The sequence below is a fragment of the Acomys russatus genome, chromosome 8, assembly GCF_903995435.1.
Source record: "Acomys russatus chromosome 8, mAcoRus1.1, whole genome shotgun sequence".
NCBI classification, from domain to species: domain Eukaryota; kingdom Metazoa; phylum Chordata; class Mammalia; order Rodentia; family Muridae; genus Acomys; species Acomys russatus.
This window is the reverse complement of record NC_067144.1, coordinates 70278595-70300101: the sequence shown is the minus strand read 5'-3', so window position 1 is coordinate 70300101 and position 21507 is coordinate 70278595. Positions and strand designations below refer to the sequence as shown.

The 21507-nt window shown below is 44.6% G+C and overlaps 1 protein-coding gene across 3 annotated transcripts in view; it reads left to right on the top strand.

The window, feature by feature from the left end:
• Positions 1-21507, top strand: part of Cryzl1 (crystallin zeta like 1) — a 40915-nt gene that overhangs the window by 13134 nt on the left and 6274 nt on the right. For all 3 annotated transcript variants that reach the window (XM_051150260.1, XM_051150258.1, XM_051150259.1), the window contains exons 4-8: positions 3393-3465; positions 8525-8569; positions 10693-10761; positions 19039-19172; positions 20268-20379. In XM_051150260.1, coding sequence (XP_051006217.1) covers positions 3393-3465; positions 8525-8569; positions 10693-10761; positions 19039-19172; positions 20268-20379 — 433 coding nt within the window. The remainder of the gene's footprint in view (positions 1-3392; positions 3466-8524; positions 8570-10692; positions 10762-19038; positions 19173-20267; positions 20380-21507) is intronic.

Here is a 21507-nt window from a genome sequence, read left to right as displayed (position 1 = left end):
GGGCACTTTGCACATTACTTCTGTGGTTTTCCAACTAGAGGCAAAAGAAAACCTGCCGCAGCAAATCCAGTTACTAAGGGTTTGATGTGGCTCTCCTGCACATCAGCTGTCCTTTCTCAGTGTGCGTCCTGTGCAGGTAAACATCTCAGAGGATTCCTATAGTCTTCATTAGATTAAAAATGAGGATATGTGATGCCTACCACTTACAAATAATTCCATCCCATAATATACATGTGCACAAATGGAAAAACAAAAACTGTGGTCAATGCTAACAACTTTTTTATTATTTAAATTATTTTGTGTATGTGTATACACACACTCATATATACATATTGTTTGTTTTCATTTATCCTGGGCTCGTTTTGTGGACCAGACTGGCCTCTAACTCACAGAGATCTGCCTGCTCTGCCTCTCGAGTGCTGGTGTGGCAGGTGTGCCACCACACCTGGCTCTCGAGTGCTGGTGTGGCAGGTGTGCCACCACACCTGGCTGGCTATATATTTTGATTATATATTTTCCTCTCCCCCAATCCGTCCCAGATCCTCCCCACTTCTCTACCCACCCAACTTCCTGTTATTTCTCAAAACAAAAACAAAACCCACAAGAATCAAAAAACCAAGCCAGCCAAACAAACAAAAACCAAAAAAAAAAACTAAATAAAACAAAATGCCAAAAAAAGGAATATAAACTAGAAACACCTTATCAACCACTAAATTGTATGTATTTCTAGTTAATATTTTTTAGATATGATTTGTATTCTTGTCATTTTTCTCTGTCTCATAAACACTTACCTCCAGTCTCATACCACCCATAGTTATCTTTTATTATTGGCCAGAAAAACATTTGTCTTTGGCCCAGGCACAGTGGCATTTACCTTTAAGCCCAGCACTCAGAAAGCAGAGGCCTCTGAGAGTCTGAGGCAGGTCTGGTCTACACAGTGAGTTCCAAGTTAGAGAGTGCCACACAGAGACACTGTCTTTTTTTTTTTTTAAGTAAATAGTTAATAATGATAAATAAATAGTTAAATGTGCCATGATAAGTATGCTCAGGGTTTGCTGTCAGACAGGGTTCAATGTGTAACCCAGGGTGGCCCTGCCTCATGCTCCGGTCCTGGCTCTATAGGTATACACCTCACATCCGGTTCTTTCTCCTGTTTTGTTTTGGAGGCTTTGTTGTTACCTGTTTATTTGATTGTGGTTTTTATTTGGTCTTTTGACTTGAGCAATTGAAACTTATTTCATCCCAGAATCGAAGGGTAAAAGCTCAAGATCAATGTGCAAGCAGGCTTGTCTCCAGTCCATCCTTTCGGGTTTGCCGATGACCTCCTGGCTGTGTGCTCACCTAGGTCCGGAGCCCTGCCAGATTAGGAGCCTGCCCTCATAACTTCAGTTAGTGATCATTACCTCCCTAAAGTTTCCACCTCCTGGCACAGTCACGGTGAGGATGAGGGTTAGAAGCATGTGAGTTAGTGTGGGGAGAGACGATTCAGTCTGTGGCGGAAAGGAATACAGACAAGGAGGCTGACCTGGGCATGCGTCTTATGTGTCCATGACTAAAGTTGGAGTGACATCTAATCTAGTGTCTGCTTGGTAAAGAAGCAGTCCATTTGAACACTAGTAAACTTCCTCGGACCTGCACAGGTTCCAGTGTGTGTGGTGGTGGTGATTGAACCTGGGACCTTGTGACTGCTAAGCACGCACTCTGCCACTAACAAAAAAGGATGACAAATAGCTGTTGAATGAACTTTTACCTATCGCTGAGCATGATGGGTATGAAGACAATACACTAAGCTAAGAAACTGCGTATGGTAAAGGAAGGATGTAGGATGCAACAGCTAAAGCTTCACTAAACATGGACATAGAGGAAAAGACGGGGCTGAGCCGCAGAGTGCTCACTGAGCTCAGCCTTCAGCACTACCACACATGCACACACACAGACATGTATGCATGCATGTACACACACACCACACATACAACATACACACACGCCACACACACACACCACGCGCACACACCATACACTTACAAAACATACATGCACTCACGCATGCACACATGTGACATACGGGGGGGGGCGGGAATCAAATACCTAGTGTTTCCATAAGAAAGTCATATGGATAGCCTATCAAAAGTGTGAAACTTCTGCAAAGTCATATATGTATGAAGGCTTCTTTTTGTTTGTTTGTTTGTTTGTTTTTTAATTCAAATAATTGAATGGACTGGAGAGATGGCTTAGCAGTCCTTGAGTATCTGTTGCCCTTGCAGAGCACCGGGTTTGGTTCCCAGCATCCACATGGCAGCTTACAACCTTCTGTAACTCCAGATCCCAGGGATCCCGCTCTGTCCCTGACCTCTGACTACGCCAAGCACTCGTGTGATGCTTTTACATACACATAGGCAAAACATTCATCTGCATGGAATAAAAATAAATAAATCATTTAAAAACAAGCAAGCAAACCGAAAACCCCTGGACTGACCATAAGTCTAGAATCATCTTGTGACACTTCCAGGAATATCCACCACTCTCTCCTGCCACCTCCTAACTCAGGACTGAGGGAAATCCTGGTGGCCTTTTTTTTAAAAGACAGAATCTTAAAAAAAAAAAAAAAAAAAAAAAAAAAAAAAAAAGAACCAGACTGGCTTTAACATAAGATCCTGACCCTCCTACTCCACCTCTGGGGTGCTAGGAGGACAGGCTTGTGCCGCCTGCCATGCCCTGCCCAGCCCAGGTGATCCTTAAAGGGAGTGAGGTCACATCCCCTCCATCAGCATGCCCTCTCTACTCTCCTTCACCTTATTTGAATAGGTGACTTTGCCAACTGAGAATTGTTTAGGGGTTGGATCTCACTTCATCTTGAGAGAAAATGTTAAGGATATCCTGGTGATTTGAATGACAATGCCAAAGCCTCAGTCCTGGGTCAGACACCTCAGCAACTCAGGGCCCCCACTCTGGAAGAAGGGGTTTTGTCATGGGTTTTGTAAATTTTTCTTGTATTCTGTAATTTGGGGGGTGGGATTGTTTGCTTTGGGGGTGAGTTAGTATTGTAATCTCCAAAGTGAATCATCGTGTTTGCTATTTCTGTGGGTTGAGTTTTTCGTTGTTCCCAATTTCTCACATCTAGGAGATGGGTTTTACTGCTCGGCTGTTTTGTTGTGGTGGTACTGGTGCTTGGCTGCTCATGTGGCTAGGTTTTTGATCTGCCATCTCTCTGTAGCCCAGGCTGGCCAACGGGAGCTCAGTGTGTTGCTCAGACTAGCTTCCAACTTAAGAACTCCTGCCTCTGCCGCCTGCATCTGGGGTTAAGAGGTGTTGTAATTACAGTGTTGTGTTACCATGTAACATGAGAATCTATTTTTGACAGTAATATGCTAATAATGACTGTCATGACTTAGCTTCTGGCAGAAATGAAGATGGAAAAGGATTTCTTCCCAGTTGGAAGAGAAGTTGCTGGAATTGTTTTAGATGGTAAGTATTATCTGTATTTTCCATAGTCAAAGAAATTTAGTCTGGGGCGGTCATGGTGCACACCTTTAATCCCAGCACTCAGAAGGCGGAGGTGGGCAGATCTCTCTGAGTCTGTGGCCAGCCTGGTCTACTAAGTGAGTTCTAGGCTGGCCAGGGCTGCACAGAGAAACAAACAACAAAAACTGAATAATGGCTAATAAAATTATCAATATGTTTTATAATATTAATTTTTGTGGGGGTTTTTTTTTTGTCTGTTTTTGGTTTGGTTTGGTTTTTCGAGACAGGATTTCTCTGTGTATCCTTGGTTGTCCTGGACTCACTTTGTAGATCAGGCTGGCCTCAAACTCACAGTGATCCGCCTGCCTCTGCCTCCCGAGTGCTGGGATTAAAGGCGTGCGCCACCACGCCTCACCCCTATAATATCAATTTATTAAAAAGTTAGTTTAGCCAGTCAGTGGTGGCGCACGCCTTTAATCCCAGCACTCGGGAGGCAGAGGCAGGTGGATCGCTGTGAGTTCAAGGCCAGCCTGGTCTACAAAGTGAGTCCAGGACAGCCAAAGCTACACAGAGAAACCCTGCCTCAAAAAAAAAAAAAAAAAAAAAAAAAAGAAAGAAAGAAAAATTAGTTTATAAAAGTTGAAACTAGGGGCTGGAGAGATGGCTCAGCGGTTAAGAGCACTGTCTGCTCTCCAGAGGTCCTGAGTTCAATTCCCGGCAACCACATGGTGGCTCATGACCATCTGTAATGTGATCTAATGCCCTCTTCCTCCAGCATATAGGTATCTATGCAAATAGAGCACTCATATACAATAAATAAATAAATCTTCAAAAAAATTTTTTAAAAAGTTGAAACTAGGGCTGAATTATGACTGCAGAGCACATATGTCAGTGGACACTTAGGTTTTGACACACATGCAGTCCCACTGTGTGTCCTGTGATGTGGAGCTAAATCCCTGGCTCTCCGAGAAGCTTTTATAACGCTCTGCTTATCTCTATGTATCTGCCTTTCGTACTGGGAACTCTTGAGGACAGACATTGTCTTATTAGATGTAGGATGGATAAGCATGTGCTTATTAAGCAACAAATGAATTAAATATCATCTAATTATATTTTTACCTACAGTCTGAGCAGATTAAAGGAGGATAAAATGATTGTTTAGAGAAGCGAAAGTATCATTTTTGTTATAACTAAAATCACAAGTAAAATTCAGATCCGCTCTACCCCATAGACCTACTCATAGGTTGACATGCATTCGTATGTGCACAGAGTACACATACACTGATCATGAGTGAGTGTTGGCTAGCTCTGTTTAGAAACGAATTATTTCAGATACTCAGAGTTCCTGTTCTACAGTTAAACTCATGATTTATTTTAAAAAATACTTCAGAATGGTCAAAAAAAAGTCTTACTGGTTATTACTCCTCAGAAATGGCAATTTTTGGATGAATAAACTGCTTTACTTTTAAATTATAAAGGCTTGATTTAAAGCAAAAATTGAAAGCATCATTTAATGCAGTCATTGACGGTTGTGTACATTTTGGTCTAAAGCTAACTTACACAAGTACTTGGATTATTTATAAACATATACAAAAGGGTTATGTCGAGGGCTGAGTATGTAGCTTGGTGGTAAAGTGCTTGCTTAGCACACACAAGGCCATGGGTTCAGTCCTTAGCACTGGAAGAAAAAGGGAAAATTATTCTTCAAATATAGGAGAATAAAAGATAGTAAAAGAATGTGTGAACACAGGCTTGTTCTCAGAAAGTCACAAACAGGAAGTTAGAGCAGAGCTGGCTAGGCTCTTGGCGACATCACTCATGAGATTGTAGGTTACTGCTAAAGGGTAGGCTCGAAGCTGCGCATGGTGGCGCACGCCTTTAATCCCAGCACTCGGGAGGCAGAGGCAGGCGGATCTCTGTGAGTTCGAGACCAGCCTGGTCTACAAAACAAGTCCAGGACAGCCAGGGCTACACAGAGAAACCCTGTCTTGAAAAACTTTTTAAAAAGGAGGTAGACTCGGGGTAAAGCAGCCCCTAGACAAGAGGGCCGGTGGGTCATAGACCAACACGCAAGAGACGACAGACAAAGCCCATAAGTCAGCCAGTGGTGACAGAGACGAGGGACTGACCAGAGAAATGGTGAGGAAAGGAAGTCAGCAGGATGAATCATTGACCGGCCTTGAGGAGATCAGAGAAGGGAGAACTGACAGAAAGAATCATGGTGAGTGCACACTTCCAGGCGCTGAGTTCAAGAAAGGAAATGAGCCTCACTCGAAATAGCTAGAGTTGATTCTGGAGGGTGAACGCTCTACACAGGAAGTGATTCCATTTCAGAGCGGTCAGCGTATAGGTTTTTTAAAAAACAGAGTTGACTCAGTGAAAACAGAGAGAGACCTTTTGGAATACCGATTTCCGAGGGATGATGGGATAAAGAGAAGTGTGAAAGAAGCCAGGAATGGCAACCAAGTGATCCCAGGAGGATGTAGATCATCAGGGCACAGGAGGAAAAGTGCAGTGAGTGAGGAAGAGCCAGAAGAACTGGGGGTGATGACACAGGAGGGCTCCCCAGAGAAGCAAGCAAGAGGAAGGCATGGACTTAACACACAGTAGCTCAGTACCAAAAGATGAATTCATTCTGGAGCCATTTTACTTCAGTTTCCTTGTCTGTAGAATAGAAAAGTAATGCCATATACTGTAAGCTGTATTTTAAGGCATACTGTAAGTATACTGTAAGCTATACTTCAAGCATACCCTGTAAGGCATACTAGAAGGTGTATATAAGGTATATTAAGCTAGGCATGGTAGCACACACCAGTAATCCCAGCACTCAGGGAGGCAGAGCAGGCAGATCTCTGTGAGTTGAAGGCAAGCCTAGTATACAAAGGAAGTCCAGGAAAGCCAAGGCTACATAGAGAAACCCTGTCTCAAAAAAAAAAAAAAAAAAAAAAAAGATACATATAAGGCATACTGTAAGGTATATATAAGGCATACTGTAAGGTATATATAAGGCATACTATAAGGTGCATATAAGGCATACTATAAGGTGTATATAAGGCATACTGTAAGGTATATATAAGGCATACTGTAAGGTGTATATAAGGCATACTATAAGGTATATATAAGGCATACTATAAGGTATATATAAGGCATACTATAAGGTATATATAAGGCATACTGTAAGGTATATATAAGGCATACTGTAAGGTATATATAAGGCATACTGTAAGGTATATATAAGGCATACTATAAGGTGTATATAAGGCATACTATAAGGTATATATAAGGCATACTATAAGGTGCATATAAGGCATACTATAAGGTGTATATAAGGCATACTATAAGGTGTATATAAGGCATACTATAAGGTGTATATAAGGCTTTATAGGAAAATTATGAGCACTAGGCAATCAACACTGAACTGTTTTCTTCTCATTTTATCTCTTAACTCTTAGAACAAAAATACTCAAATGAGTTGACTCTTGGTGGAGGAGTGTGTGTGTGTGTGTGTGTGTGTGTGTGCGCAGGTGTGCACACACACACACACACACACACACACACACACACACACACTTAGGGTGGGTGATAGAAACAGTGTCATATTGCCAAAGTTCTGACTTGTAAGCACTGGGCCAGAGAGATGGCTCAGCCAGTAAAAGCAACACAGCCCTGACAACCTGAGTCATTCCCTGGTTGCAAAGCAAGAACCAACTCCCAAACACTGTCTGACCTCCACACACTGCTGTGCATGCCCTCATGTCCACACAGTAATGATAGCATGTTAATAAAATTGCAAAAGTTAAGTTCCAAAAAGTTTCTGGATGCTGATCAGAATTTATTTACCAAGTTGGAGTAATTTTTGATGTTACTTTTTAAGATTTATAAAGCTTTAATATTTTAATACACGTATAGGAGCATGTCCCTGCGTGCATACATTGTGCACCTGTAGAGAACAGGGAGGGCACTGGGGCCCCTGACAGTGGAGCTACAGACAGTGTTAGCTACCGTGTGGGTTCTGGGACCTTAATCCAGGTCCTCTGAAAGAACAGCAAGTGCTCTTAACACCTGAGCCATCTCTCCAGCCCTGTCAAAGTAGAGACTCATTGGAATTCTCCATGATTGCCTGAGACTCTCCCACTCAAATGATGATGACAGATGTGCCTAGCACACGGTGGGGGATGGGGGGTTGGAGTGGAGAAAAGAACCATCAGAAGCCACAGAGCATGTTCTTTTTCTTTGCACCTGTCTCAATGTTAAGCCATGTTGACAGTAACACAGGAACTTACTTCCCCACAGTGTCAACACCTGTGTGCCTCAGATTTTCTAGAGGAAACAAGACTTAACTTGTTCTCCACTATACAACTTATAGACCATCCTAACACCCTGAGTTCTTGGCTCTTTGAGGGAGTGGATTTTTACGACCCTTTGAATTATTTCATTTCTTTAATTTTTTTTTTTTTTAAGTTAGCTGTTTGTTTGGGGGACAGGTTTCATGTAACACAGGCTGGCCTTTAGTTTGATATGTAGCCAAGAATGACCCTGCACTCTTGAGCTTCCTGACTCCACCTCCTAAGTGCTGGGTTACAGGTATTGCTCACTCTGTCTGGCTTTTTCATTGTTTTAATAGTCAGGCTGGAGAGATGGCTCAGAGGTTAAGAGCACTGCTTGCTCTTCCAAAGGTCCCAAGTTCAAATTCCAGCAACCACATGGTGGCTCACAACCATCTGTAATGAGATCTGGTGCCCTCTTTTGGTGTACATTAAAAAAAAAAAAAAAAGTCAAAAATTAAATATAGGGAGCTAGAGAGGTAGCTCAGAAGTTGAGAACACTGGCTGCTTTTCCAGAGAACCCAGGTTTGATTCCCAGCACCCACATGGTGGCTCACAGCCATCTGTAACACCTGCTCCAGGGAATTCAATGCCCCTCCTGGCTTCCATGGGCACCAAGCACACACATTGTGCGCAGATGGTCAAAACATCCATCACAATGAAATAAAGAGAGTTAAACAAAACATTTGAGTTTAATAACTTTGTAGTGTTAATGCTCACCTTTTCCTGCTTTTCAGTTGGCAGCAAGGTATCGTTCTTTCAGCCAGACGATGAAGTCGTCGGTAAGTCATAGTCCCAACTCCTAGTTGAAATTGTGTATTTTATTGTCAGCTCATTATTTTTCTGTATAATTATTAATGATCATTATGACTTTTCTTCATATAAAAACACTTTCTTTGGCTGGGAGGAGGGGGCTTGTACAAGGCCTAAGGTTCAACCCTAGCATCCCAAAACTAAAAATATTTTCCTGGTTTTCGAAATTTGCCTTCAACAGGCATGGTGGCACACACCTTTAATACAAGCACTCAGGAGGTGGAGGCAGGCGGATCTCTGTGAGTTTTGAGGCCAGCCTGGTCTACAAAGCAAGTCCAGAACAGCCAAGGCTACATAGAGAAACCGTGTCTTGGGGAAAGAAAAGAAAAGAAAGAAAATAAATTTGCCCTCAGATTTCCATTACTGAAGAAAACTGAGCATTTGCCCTTAGTTAGCAGAGACCTCAAGCCTGCTGGTGTCTGGGTGTTGAACAGTCACAGATGAAGAGCAGCCAGGTTCATCTTTTCCTGATGCTCTGCTCCTGTGTGTGGTCCCTTCTGTTTGGCCAGACTGAAATTTCTAGGAAACATCACGGCCTGTGCTTGAACATCGCTAGTGGGGTGGGCCGTGTGAAACACTGCTGGTGGGGTGGGCCGTGTGGAACACTGCGGGTGGGGTGGGCCGTGTGGAACACTGCTAGTGGGGTGGGCCGTGTGGAACACTGCTAGTGGGGTGGGCCGTGTGGAACACTGAGGGTGGGGTGGGCCGTGTGGAACACTGCGGGTGGGGTGGGCCGTGTGGAACACTGCTAGTGGGGTGGGCCGTATGGAACACTGCTAGTGGGGTGGGCCGTGTGGAACACTGAGGGTGGGGTGGGCCGTGTGGAACATTGCGGGTGGTGTAGAACACTGCTGGTGGGGTGGGCCGTGTGAAAGACTGCTGGTGGGGTGGGCCGTGTGGAACACTGCGGGTGGGGTGGGCCGTGTGGAACACTGCGGGTGGGGTGGGCCGTGTGGAACCTCTAGGTTCCCATCCTATAGAGCTCACTGCTGGTCCTGTAAAGCTAAGAATTAACTCGCAGCAATTTTTTATTCTGCTTTTGTTTTTGTTTATTTGTTTGTTGTTTATTTATTTATTTATTTATTTTTAGACAGAGTTTCTCTGTGTAGCCTTGGCTGTCCTGAACTTGCTTTGTAGACCAGCTGGCCTCGAACTCACAGTGATCCACCTGCCTCTGCCTCCCGAGTGCTGGGATTAAAAGTGTGTGCCACCACCACCCGGTGGTTTTGTTTTGTTTTATTTTGTTTTGAGACAGGGTTTCTCTGTTTAGCCTTGGCTGTCGTGGGATCACTCTGTAGACCAAGCTGGCCTCAAACTCACAGCGATCCACCTGCCTCTGCCTCCCGAGTGCTGGGATTACAGGCTGCGCCACCACCGCCTGGTGCAATCTGTTATTCTTTAGTCCATCGTGACTACAAGAGTGTTGTGAGCATCTCTTCATGTTTGTGTCCCCCAGACAGCCAGGAAACAATATGTAGAACAGCACTTTTGTAATTGTCTCAGAAGCATTCCTCATCTTCATGGAAGGTGTCCTCGGGAGTACTGCTAAAGATTAGATTTGTGGGACAGTGTCCCCAGCCTTTATGGGGTCTCTGACTTGCATTTTCATGAAGAACTGCTGATTTGACTCTTTTATTTTTTTTCTACCCATGAAATCAATAACACTGTTTACTGCCTAACTTTCTTTTTGTAAGAGAACGGAGTTAAGCACATGCCTTTAATCCCAGCACTTAGGAGGCAGAAACAGGTAGATCTCTGTGAGTTTGAGGCCAGCATGATCTACAGAGCAAACTGAAAGACAGCCAGCACTACACAGAGAAAAACCTCTCTCAAAAAACAAAAAACAAACAAAAAGAGTAATAATAAGAGCAGAGTTAGAGCCTGACTAACCTCCAGGAAAGTGGGCTTCTGCTCAGGTCACACCCTGTGACACAAAACTATAGATGGGGTATGGGGCCCCAGCACTCAGGTTGGCTGTATGACAGCGGCATCTATACGTTGATTCCAGTGCACAGATCTGCATGAACACACCTCAGCAGGGATGAGTTCATTCAGGACACTACTCCCTTCAACTTCCTCTTTCAACTTTTAGGAATTTTACCCTTGGATTCAGAGGATCCTGGAGTCTGTGAAGTCACCCGAGTGCATGAGCATTATCTGGGTATGTGGCAGTTGTTCCATGGAACTCAGTCGGTCTGAGTCCACAGGTTTGTAGTATAATTGTTGGCTGGCCATGTGAGTATTTCTGACTTACATGACTTACAGAATTAATGCTTATACCAAGTACTGTGTAGACCTGCGAGATTTACTAGCATTGTTCATGGCTGTGAAATTATATTCATAATCAGAATTTGAAGATGTCTTGCTCTTGGCTTACCTGAGTGTGTGTGTGTGTGTGTGTGTGTGTGTGTGTGTGAATGTGTGTCTCTGTGTCTGTGTGTTGCACTAGAGATGGAGCTGAGGGTCTCCAGCCTGCTAAGCAAGGCTATACCATTGAACTCTTTGTTATTGACTTAAACAAAAAAAACAATGTACAAAATTTAGACAGTACTTGTAAAGCTGAGGCAGGAAGGGATTAAGAAAGCATATATTTGGGTTTTGTTCCTAATAGGCTTTGATCAGTATTCAGTTTTATATTTCATGAGAAATTACATTTTGAGTATTTCCTAAATACACACACACATTCGTTGTGGAAATAATGAGAAGATACTTCATCTCCTAAGCAATTAGAGATAAAGACTGCTTAGGAACCAGGGCTGACAAGTGACACCCACTTGTTAAGAAGCTTAAGTAATGAGGAGTGACAGATGCGGCTGGGGAGGCAGCTCAGTCAGTGAGGAACTTGATGCACAACCCTGAGAACCTGCGTTTGGAACTCCAGAAAATCCAGACACACACCTGTCACCTCAGTGCTGGGGATCCAGGCGCAGTGGCGCACACCTGTCACCTCAGTGCTGCGGATCCAGGCGCAGTGGCGCACACCTGTCACCTCAGTGCTGGGGATCCTGGCGCAGTGGCGCACACCTGTCACCTCAGTGCTGCGGATCCTGGCGCAGTGGCGCACACCTGTCACCTCAGTGCTGGGGATCCAGGCGCAGTGGCACACACCTGTCACCTCAGTGCTGCGGATCCTGGCGCAGTGGCGCACACCTGTCACCTCAGTGCTGGGGATCCAGGCGCAGTGGCGCACACCTGTCACCTCAGTGCTGGGGATCCAGGCGCAGTGGCGCACACCTGTCACCTCAGTGCTGGGGATCCTGGCGCAGTGGCGCACACCTGTCACCTCAGTGCTGGGGATCCAGGCGCAGTGGCACACACCTGTCACCTCAGTGCTGGGGATCCTGGCGCAGTGGCGCACACCTGTCACCTCAGTGCTGGGGATCCAGGCGCAGTGGCGCACACCTGTCACCTCAGTGCTGGGGATCCAGGCGCAGTGGCGCACACCTGTTACCTCAGTGCTGCAGATCCAGGCGCAGTGGCGCACACCTGTCACCTCAGTGCTGCGGATCCAGGCGCAGTGGCGCACACCTGTCACCTCAGTGCTTGGGGAGGCAGGGACGAGGATCCCTAAGGCTTGCTGGCCAGCCACCCTAACCAATCAGAGGGCACCAAGTTCAGTGAGAGATCTTATCTCAAGTACAATGGAGACTAATGGAGAAGACACTCAACATGTACTGCTGGCCTCCGTGTGTGCATGTGCATGGGTATGTACGCCCATATCCTCAGGAACACACACAGGCAGCCAGATGGCTTAAAAAAGCAGTGACAAGGCAGAGCCTCGATGGGCAGGGGTGGGCCTTGAAGGGGCTCTGTTGGCCTGTTGTAAGGTGTGGAGATAGAACCCAGAGGCCTTGTGGAGCCAGGCAAGTGCTCCCCACCGTCCACATCCCCCGTGTAGCACTGAAGGAATGCAGATCAGAGAGAAGTCAAGGGGAAAACTCAAGTCTGGAGCCTAGCTGCAGTGGTCAGGTATTCTTTAAGGAAGAAACCGGGATTTGATGTTGCCTTCGGTGTCTTTTAATCCAAGTGTGGTAGAAGATGGCTGTATTCCTAACACTTAGGCCAGAGACAGAGGATCTAGAGCTCACGGCCTGCGCTACCAAGTGAGAGCCTTTCTCAAGATGGCCTAAGAAGTCCTGTAAGAATGACCAGCGCTGGGGCTGGGGAGATGGCTCGGTGGCCAAGGACACTTGCTGCTCCTCCAGAGGTCCTGAGGTCAGTTCCCAGCAACCACATGGTGGCTCACAACCATCTGTGATGGGATCTGGTGCCTTCTTCCGTTTGATGTTATCTTCTGTCATACAGTCATGCGTGTAAATAGAGTGCTTATATACACAAATGAATACATCTTTAAAAAAACTACCAAGTAACTGCCAAGAGGTGACCTCTGTGTGAGAATCCTGGCCACACCCACTATGCACAACTGAGGGTATTCAGCTAGACCACTGTGTTGTTTGCAGCTCCAGCATTTCATGGGCAGAGGATAGCTTCAGCACAGTCCATGAAACTTTGCACTGGGAAATACCAGGCTCAGCTGGAGTTTCTGCTCACGCCTGATGACCATCTAACGAGAACTCGGCGTTCAGTCACGTTCATTCGACTCAGTTTTGTTCTTTCACTAAACCCAAGAATGAAGTTAGTTCCAAATGACCTCCCAGATGTGAATACTGCTTCACAATATCAATAATACAGTTCAAAACCGTGTAATCCTTCCGGCCAGTTTAACTGTTTTCTGCTTCTGACTCCTTGTTAAAGTCTTGTTTGTTTGTTTGTTTGTTTGTCTGTCTGTTGTATGCATGTATGTGTTGTGTAGAAGAACGATGGGCATGCGTGTGTGGAGGTCAGAAGGCAACGTGTAGAAGTCAGTTCTCTCCTTCCACCATGCAGGTTCCAGGAATGGAACTCGGGCCATCAGACTTGGTGGCAAGTGCATTTTAGCACTGAGCCATTCCCCCAGGCCCCAATTGCTTTCAGTTCTTATTTTTAAAAAATTAATTTATTTACTTTTATTTTATGTGCATTAGTGTTAAGGTATCAGATCCTTTGGAACTGGAATTACAGACAGGTGTGAGCTGCCATGTGGGTGCTGGGAACTGAACCTGGATCCTTTGAAAGAGCAGACAGTGCTCTTAGCCACTGAGCCATCTCTCCAGCCCCCTGCTTTCAGTTCTTAAGGCATTCTGCTTTAAAAATAATTGTATTTGATTAGCCGGGCATGGTGGCACATGCCTGTAATCCTAGCACTTAGGAGGCAGGCGGATCTCTGTAACTTTGAGTCCAGCCTGATCTATCAAGTGAGTTCAGGACAACCAAGGCTACACAGAAAAACCCTGTCTCGAAAACCAAAATAATAATAAAAATAACAACAATGATAATAACAACAACAACAATAATAAAATTTTTATTCATTCAAAATTAGGCATACATTTTCAACTGTCTTTTTTATTTGGCCAAAACTAAAAACAATTGTAATTGCTCATTCTTAAGTAAACTAACAACGATTGTAATTGTTCATTCTTAAGTGCTCAAGTAGTTATCATTGATCCATATTTTATTTCTTTGTTTAGTCTTCATAACATAATAGCATTGACCATCTAATGCAAACGAAGAATCTGAACCAGCTCCTTAGAACCTCTGAACCTCTAGAAAGACGATGGTTCAGAAGCTGAGAGCAGCTGGTGTTCCCTCATGAGAACAGGAGTGCAGGCCCCATCCCCACTCCCAGCCGACTGTAGACTCCTGTCACTCTAGCAACAAAGAGCATCATGCCCTCTTCTGGTCTCCTGTGGCACATGCATGCACACAGATACACAGACACAGACTTTTTTTAAAAAAAAAAAAACCTTTTAGAATCTTAGATGTCCTTAATGTTTTTTGAAGGACTGCATGAATGGTGTGCACATGTACATGTTATGCGCATACATGTGTGATTATAATTATATATGTGCACTTTTTAATTTTTCTTTCCTTCTTTTAAGACGAGGTCTCAGACTTGTAATTCTCTTACAAGTATTGGTATCATGCCCTATGAATGGAATTAGATGAGACGTGGTAAATTGAAATCTTGTAGTGGGATATGGTGCCTCCCCAAAGGCCACACAGGTGAAACATGTGTACATGAGCATGTGAAGGCCTAGGCATGTTTAGGCCACATGTTTGCCTTGTCACCTGTGAGGCTTGAGGCAATTCAAGTATTAGTCTGTACCTAGTTTCATAGCCAGCAAAATTAGAGGAATAGTTTGGGTAGATAAAAACGAAAGGAAGGAGAGACAAGTACGAAGTCTGTTTCTTGTCTCTGTACTCAGCATGGCTCATTCCTCAGGTGAACACAGAACGGGCAGCGAGCCTTCCCCACAGCTCGGCTCTACACCAGACACAGGAGGCATTCTCTCTTCCCATTTAGCTCTCTTTAGCTGTGCTGCTGTCTACCTGGAGAGATCGTAGGTGCCACAGGTGAGGGCCACCCACAGACTGGCTGCATCCGTGACATGGTCAGGGTTTCGGACAGAGTCAGCATCTCCATTTTGTCCTGTTTAATTCTTAAGAATGGCTAAGAGAACTGAGGCTGGGCTGCAGCGCTAGATGCCCAGTGGCTAGCAGCACGTGTGCTCTTGCAGAAACCTAGGGCTGATCGCCAGCACCCACATGTGGTGCGCAACCATCTCTCACTATAGCTCCAGGGGATGTTGTACCCTCTTCTGACCTCCAAGAGCACACACGCACACAACACCCTGCTACATAAAATAAAAATTATTAATATAATTTTATAGTTTTTTGAAGAACTGAGGATAACATATTTACTGGTTCACTGTAAAGGAGATTAAAGGATGCAAATAAATACAAATTAAGATGTACCCAGGACAAGGGGTGTGTGTGTGTGTGTGTGTGTGTGTGTGTGTGTGTGTGTGTGTGTGTGTGTCTCTCTCTCTCTCTCTCTCTCTCTCTCTCTCTCTCTCTCTCTCCTCTCATCTCTCTCTCTCTCTCTCTCTCTCTCTCTCTCTCTCTCTCTCTCTCTCTCTCATTACCTCCTCTTGGATGTGAGAAGGACCCCCACTAAAATGGAGGTCTTCAGTGGTGGCACACACCTTTAATCCCAGCACTTGGGAGGCAGAGGCAAGTGGATGCCTGGTCTAGAGAGTGAGTTCCAGACTGACAGCCAGAGGTACACCGAGAAACCCTGTCTCAAATAAATAAATAAATAAATAAATAGACAAAATTTTAATGGAGCTTTTCGTATCTACTAGCAGGTAGGCAGGACATAGCCAAGTTTTATAGCTCCAAAACTGAAAAAGCAATAGTAGAGCACACAGAGTTGGGGGGCTGCTGTTCCCTGAAGCTTGCTCCTGAACTGACACTCAGCAATATAAAAGACCATCTTTTACCTTCCTAGATCAGACAACCAAGGACAAAAGGTCCAAATACGTTCATGAAAGATACATTCATAGTCCTTTAGAAAATAAGACAGGCAGTGGGGGTTGACCAGGAACCAAGGATGATAGCATAATAGTCATGCTTGCCTGAAAGAGTTTCATAAGGAAATACTCTACATAGTACTTAATGTGTTCTTTCTGTTTCATTCCCATCTCATTTATTTGGAAATTTTCAGCAAGACTGTGTGGAGACCCCACCTTCCACTAGGTGGCTTTAGGCTGTTGTGCTGCACTGCTGTCTGCCTGTGATCATAGGACAAGTGTGATCACTGCAGACAAAGTCAGAAAGGGTTGATTTTAGTGGGGATAGCACCACAATTTATTTGAATCCAAGACAAAGTTGAAATGTAAAGAAAGGGCTTAATGGGCAGATCATGCAGCACTTTTATTTTTTTAGTCTATCATCCCATTTTGGGAGGTGGGGATGCTATTTGTTTAATTTTGAAACAGGGTCGCACTCTGTAGTTCTGGATTGCCTGGAACTGTGTAGACCAGGTTGGCCTCAAACTCACAGAGATATGCCTGCCTGTGCTGCTGCCATCCCACCACCTCCAAGTTCTGGGATTAAGTGTGTACATCATGATACCTAGCTATTCTGAGCTTGCTCGCTCTTTCTTTCTTTCTTTCTTTCTTTCTTTCTTTCTTTCTTTCTTTCTAAGATTTGTTTATTTACTATGTAAACAGTGTTCTGACTACACCAGAAGATGGTACCAGATCTTACTATAGATGGTTGTGAGCCACCATGTGGTTGCTGGGAATTGAACTCAGGACCTCTAAAAGAGCAACCAGTGCTCTTAACCTCTGGACCATCTCTCCAGCCTCCTATTTTGGGCTTTTAAAACTATATTAGGAGTTTGCACTTTTATCCAAGTGCAGTGGAAAGGCATTGGTAGGATTTTAAGAAGTGTGAGGATGTATATTATGTTATTTGGTTTTGTTTTACATGTGCTGTGTGGTATGTGCATGCAAGCCATGCCCATGTGTGGAGACCAGAAGACGACTTGCAGGATTCAGTTCTTTCCTTCCACCCCGTGGGTTCTGGGGGATTGAACTCAGGTCCTCAGGCTTGGAAGCAAGTACCTTTACTTGCCGAGCCAGCTTGCCAGTCCCTGTTCTGTTCTTTAGATGGGGTCCTCAACTTGCCGTCCCCTGGCTCCAGCTTCCCCAGCACTGTGGGCCCAGGGCTGCACTGCCATGCGCACCGCTGCGTTAGGGATGGCCTCCAGCACTTCTCTTCTCACACACGTCATTACAGTGATGAAAATGGAGAGCTATCAAGATGAATCTATTGAACAACTGTAATCCGAAACCCACAATTATTCCAAGGCATAAAAGGGGGTACCAGCACGATGTCACGAGTCAAAAGTTCTACATCTGGCTTCATATGACAGGCTGCAGCCAAAATGAAGGCATGTTAAAACACGGTATAAAAGTACTTTCAAAGACATGGCCCTGCAGTTACCAGCTCTGGCTGCCGTTCTGGAGGACCTGGGTTTAGCTACAACACCCATGTGGGGACTCAGAACTGCTTGTAACTCTAGTCTCATATGTCCCCACATCCTCTTCTGGCCTCTGTGGACACTACTCACAAGTGTTATACAGACATACATGAAGGCAGCATACCCATACACACGAAAGTGAAATAAATTAATCTTTAAGAATAATATAGCCAGGTGTGGTGGCACATGCCTTTAATCCCAGCACTCGGGAGGCAGAGGCAGGTGGATTGCTCTGAGTTCAAGGCCAGCCTGGTCTACAAAGCGAGTCTAGGACAGCCAAGGCTAACACGGAGAGACCCTGCCTTGAAAAACAAAACAAAACAAAGAATAATATAAATAAAATTATTCTTAAGCTATATACTCTTAAGCTATATATTCATTGTGAAACAAATGAATTTTATATTTGGAATTGGGCCCTATCTGCAAGATAGATCACTATGTATTGGTAGATATTCTGAAATCCAATACACTCCTCGTCTCAAGCATTTTGTAGGATGCTCAGCTTGTAATATTTGTAGCATATAAACAGATAACTCATCTGAAATACATAAAAATTTCCATAAAACAAGAATTGCCAAACCCGTAGAAAATTTGACCAAGTCTTCAGCAGTCACTTCATAAAAGGACACCAAAGGCCAGCAAACATGAGAGGAGAGGCCCCTCTTCTGCAAGGAAAAGCAAATGACAGTCACAATAAGTAGTGTCACATACCTGAGTGATGGTCTGTGTGATTCTGGCAACACCAGCGATGGCCAGAGACTTTTCTAGCAGCAGCAGGTGCTGAGGAGAGCCGTGTGAAGGCAGCTATTGAGGACAGACATCCTCCCCAGAGTCAACGCCCTGACATCCTTAGTGGTGCCACTTTAACTACCTGAGACTGAAACAAATGGTTCATCAGCTAAGAAATGGATAGACAAGCAAAGACATATCCACATAGCCCATGCCATAAAATAACAAAAATGAAAAAGCCCCACCATGGCCCCTCTGATAAGAACAAGATCTGCTTAGAGTCTAAGCTGGGGCTTGGAGAGTTGTCCCCTGCCATCTATACACGCACTGCATCATATACACACATTCACACAATGTAAAAAAATAATTTCAATTAAAAATGATGTGAAACGTACAAAAGCAAGGTAGAAAAGAACTCGTGGTTCTGTACAGTCCAAGGTCAAAATCAGGCAGAACTAGTAACTGTTGAGGGATGCACACGTGGTGAACTGAAGGTAGATGAGGGGCTGTAGAGTGGGGACATTGGCCAGGAAGGCCGCTGCGCACCGCGTTTTGTAGTCAGTTCTGCAGCTGTGCTTTATGTTCTGTGTGCTTTCTGCATGTGTTTTAGCTCAGAACAGTCCTATCTTGAGAATAGATTTTTGTGCATAGGAATAAAAACAGGGAGACTGATGTCAGTGATAAGGGCAGGGTTTAGAGCAGGGTCAGTGGTCCCTGGTGGGAGAGATGAGGACTGACAGCGCTTACTAATGAATTGTTCCTTCTTGCTCTTTCTGGTAGTTCATAAACCGGAAAAGGTTCCATGGGCAGAAGCTGCTGGAGCAATTCGGGATGGAGTCCGAGCCTACACAGCTCTGTACTGTCTTTCTCATCTCTCTCCTGGAAAGTCTGTGCTGGTCATGGATGGGGCAAGTGTGAGTCCTGGGTGACCTACCATCTACACGGAGACTGTAAACAGGCTGTGTCTGCAGATAGCCTTCTTTGACCTTAAGTTATTCGATTTCTGTTCTGACCTTCCATTTTATCCTTATGGACAGTTTTTCTCAATAGCATATAGAAGTTAGATTTAGTATGGCTAGCTTCTAACTACTTTGAATCCACCAGTAAGTTAAAAAGCAAGGCAAGACTTTTGTTTCTCCTTTTTTTCAACAGTAGTGATCAACCCAAGGCTTGGTGCAGGCTACTCAAGTGCTGTGTCCCCAGCCAAGGCTCCTACCCCACCCCAGACAGGGTTTCTCTGTGTAGCCCTGACTGTCCTGAAACTCTTTGTAGACCAAGCTGGCCTCGAACTCACAGAGATCCTCCTGACTTTGGGGTTAAAGGAATACACCACCACACCCAGCTCCAGCCAAGTCTTTTTTTCATTACTATTACAGAGTGAAATAGCTCCTGAGTCCATAGTCACTCTGGAAGTCTCAACCAGTTTTAAATTATAACCCCAATGCTTATACTTAGGCTAGTAAGGGTGCTGGCATATATTAAATGGATCATATACAAGCTTAAGCTGGGCTTATGTTAAGGGTATTACATGTGTCACCAAAAAGCCCTGAAGATGCTACATGCATGATCCATTTTTTTAAATGGTGTAAAACTTAGGGGAAAAGCATTGTTTTCTTTTTTAACAGGCTTTTGATAGAACCTACATTTCTGGGGTGGGGGAAGAAATGTCACCAGCGCTGACTGCAGGTGACGTCCAACATGAGTGTTTTCCTAGTCCTTGCCGTGGACCCGAGACACTGGTCTTGAGGGGCTGTGGTGCACCTATGCTGCACAGCCAGCTCTGACTAGTGATGCCTTTATGGGCCACTGTTGTTCTCTGTGCAGCCTCCATCCTTGGACCTGTGTGCATGTGCTTAGTCTAACCTTCCAGAAGCTTGCCCTGCTAAACTTGAGCATATTGTTTCTTTTTTCTGTTATGTAACGATTAGAATATATTTAAGTCCTGTTAAAGAACTGCGTCTGTGAAGGAGATTAGGCATTTCCTCTCACGTGTATGTATTTCCACACAGGCGTTTGGCACAATAGCCATTCGGTTAGCACATCACAGAGGAGCCAAGGTGATGTCAACAGCACACAGCCTGGAGGACAAGCAACACCTTGAAAAGCTTAAACCTTCTATAGGTGCGTTACAGGTTACATTACTCAGTACAGACCATTTAAAACATGAAATCATACAAGAAAATCAAAACCTGCACTGTAGCCAGGCATGATGTATGTCTCCTGCCTGTGATCCCAACACTCAACAGAGAGAGGCAGAAGGATCATGAGTTCCAGGCTAGCCTGGTCTACAAAGTGAGTTCAAGGCTAGCCTGGTCTACAGAGTGAGTTCCAGGACAGCAAAGACTATTACACAGAGAAACCTTGTCTTGAAAAGAACAAACAAAACAACAACAACAACAACAAGAAACATGTAATCAAGACAAATAAGACTGGAATAAGACTTTAATCCAGCCCCATGTAACATTAAAGCCCAAATTATTTCTGTTGTTGCATTTTGCATCTGACAAACATACCCGGAAGTAGAAGGAAGGTAACACAGGAGCTCAAGGAGAAGATGGAGATGACGGCTTTAGACATAGAGCTGGGGTGGGAGACGGCACAGCAGTTACAGCAGGGTCGCTCACACACAAACACAGCGCCCAGCCCCGAACCCATGTGCTGTACTCAGGAGGTAGGGACCGCATGGGACCCTGGGAAGCTGGCTAGTGAAGCTAGTCCGAATCACAAGCCACCCTACCTCAGTAAATACAGAAGTAGACAGGCCAGTGATAGACACACTTGCCACCAAGTACCTTCCCGGGGACCCGCATGGTGAAAAGAGAAAAATGATTCCCACAAGTTGCCTCTGAGCTCCACATGTGCTATGGTACACACTTGCGAACTCACACACATGCACACAATTAGGTGGGGTTTTTTGTTTTGTTTTGTGCCAAACAGTTGAGGAGCATTTTCTGTTTGGACCTCTGGCCTCCACACTCAAGTGCATAGATGTGCATGTACACCAAAAACATTTGCAAAAGAAAAGTTATGGATGGAGGTCTCAATTGTAGATCAGTAACAGAGTCCTGCCTGTCATGCATGAGGCCCTGTGTTTAATTCTAGCATAGGAAGATGGGGAGACAAACTAGAGCAGAGGAAGATAGCTAAAATGATATTTTTGAAACTGTTTTCCTGTTGGCTAATTATGAACTTCTGGGATCACTACAGCACCCTTTTTTAAAGGGTTTGTTTGTCTTAAGATTTCTTTTT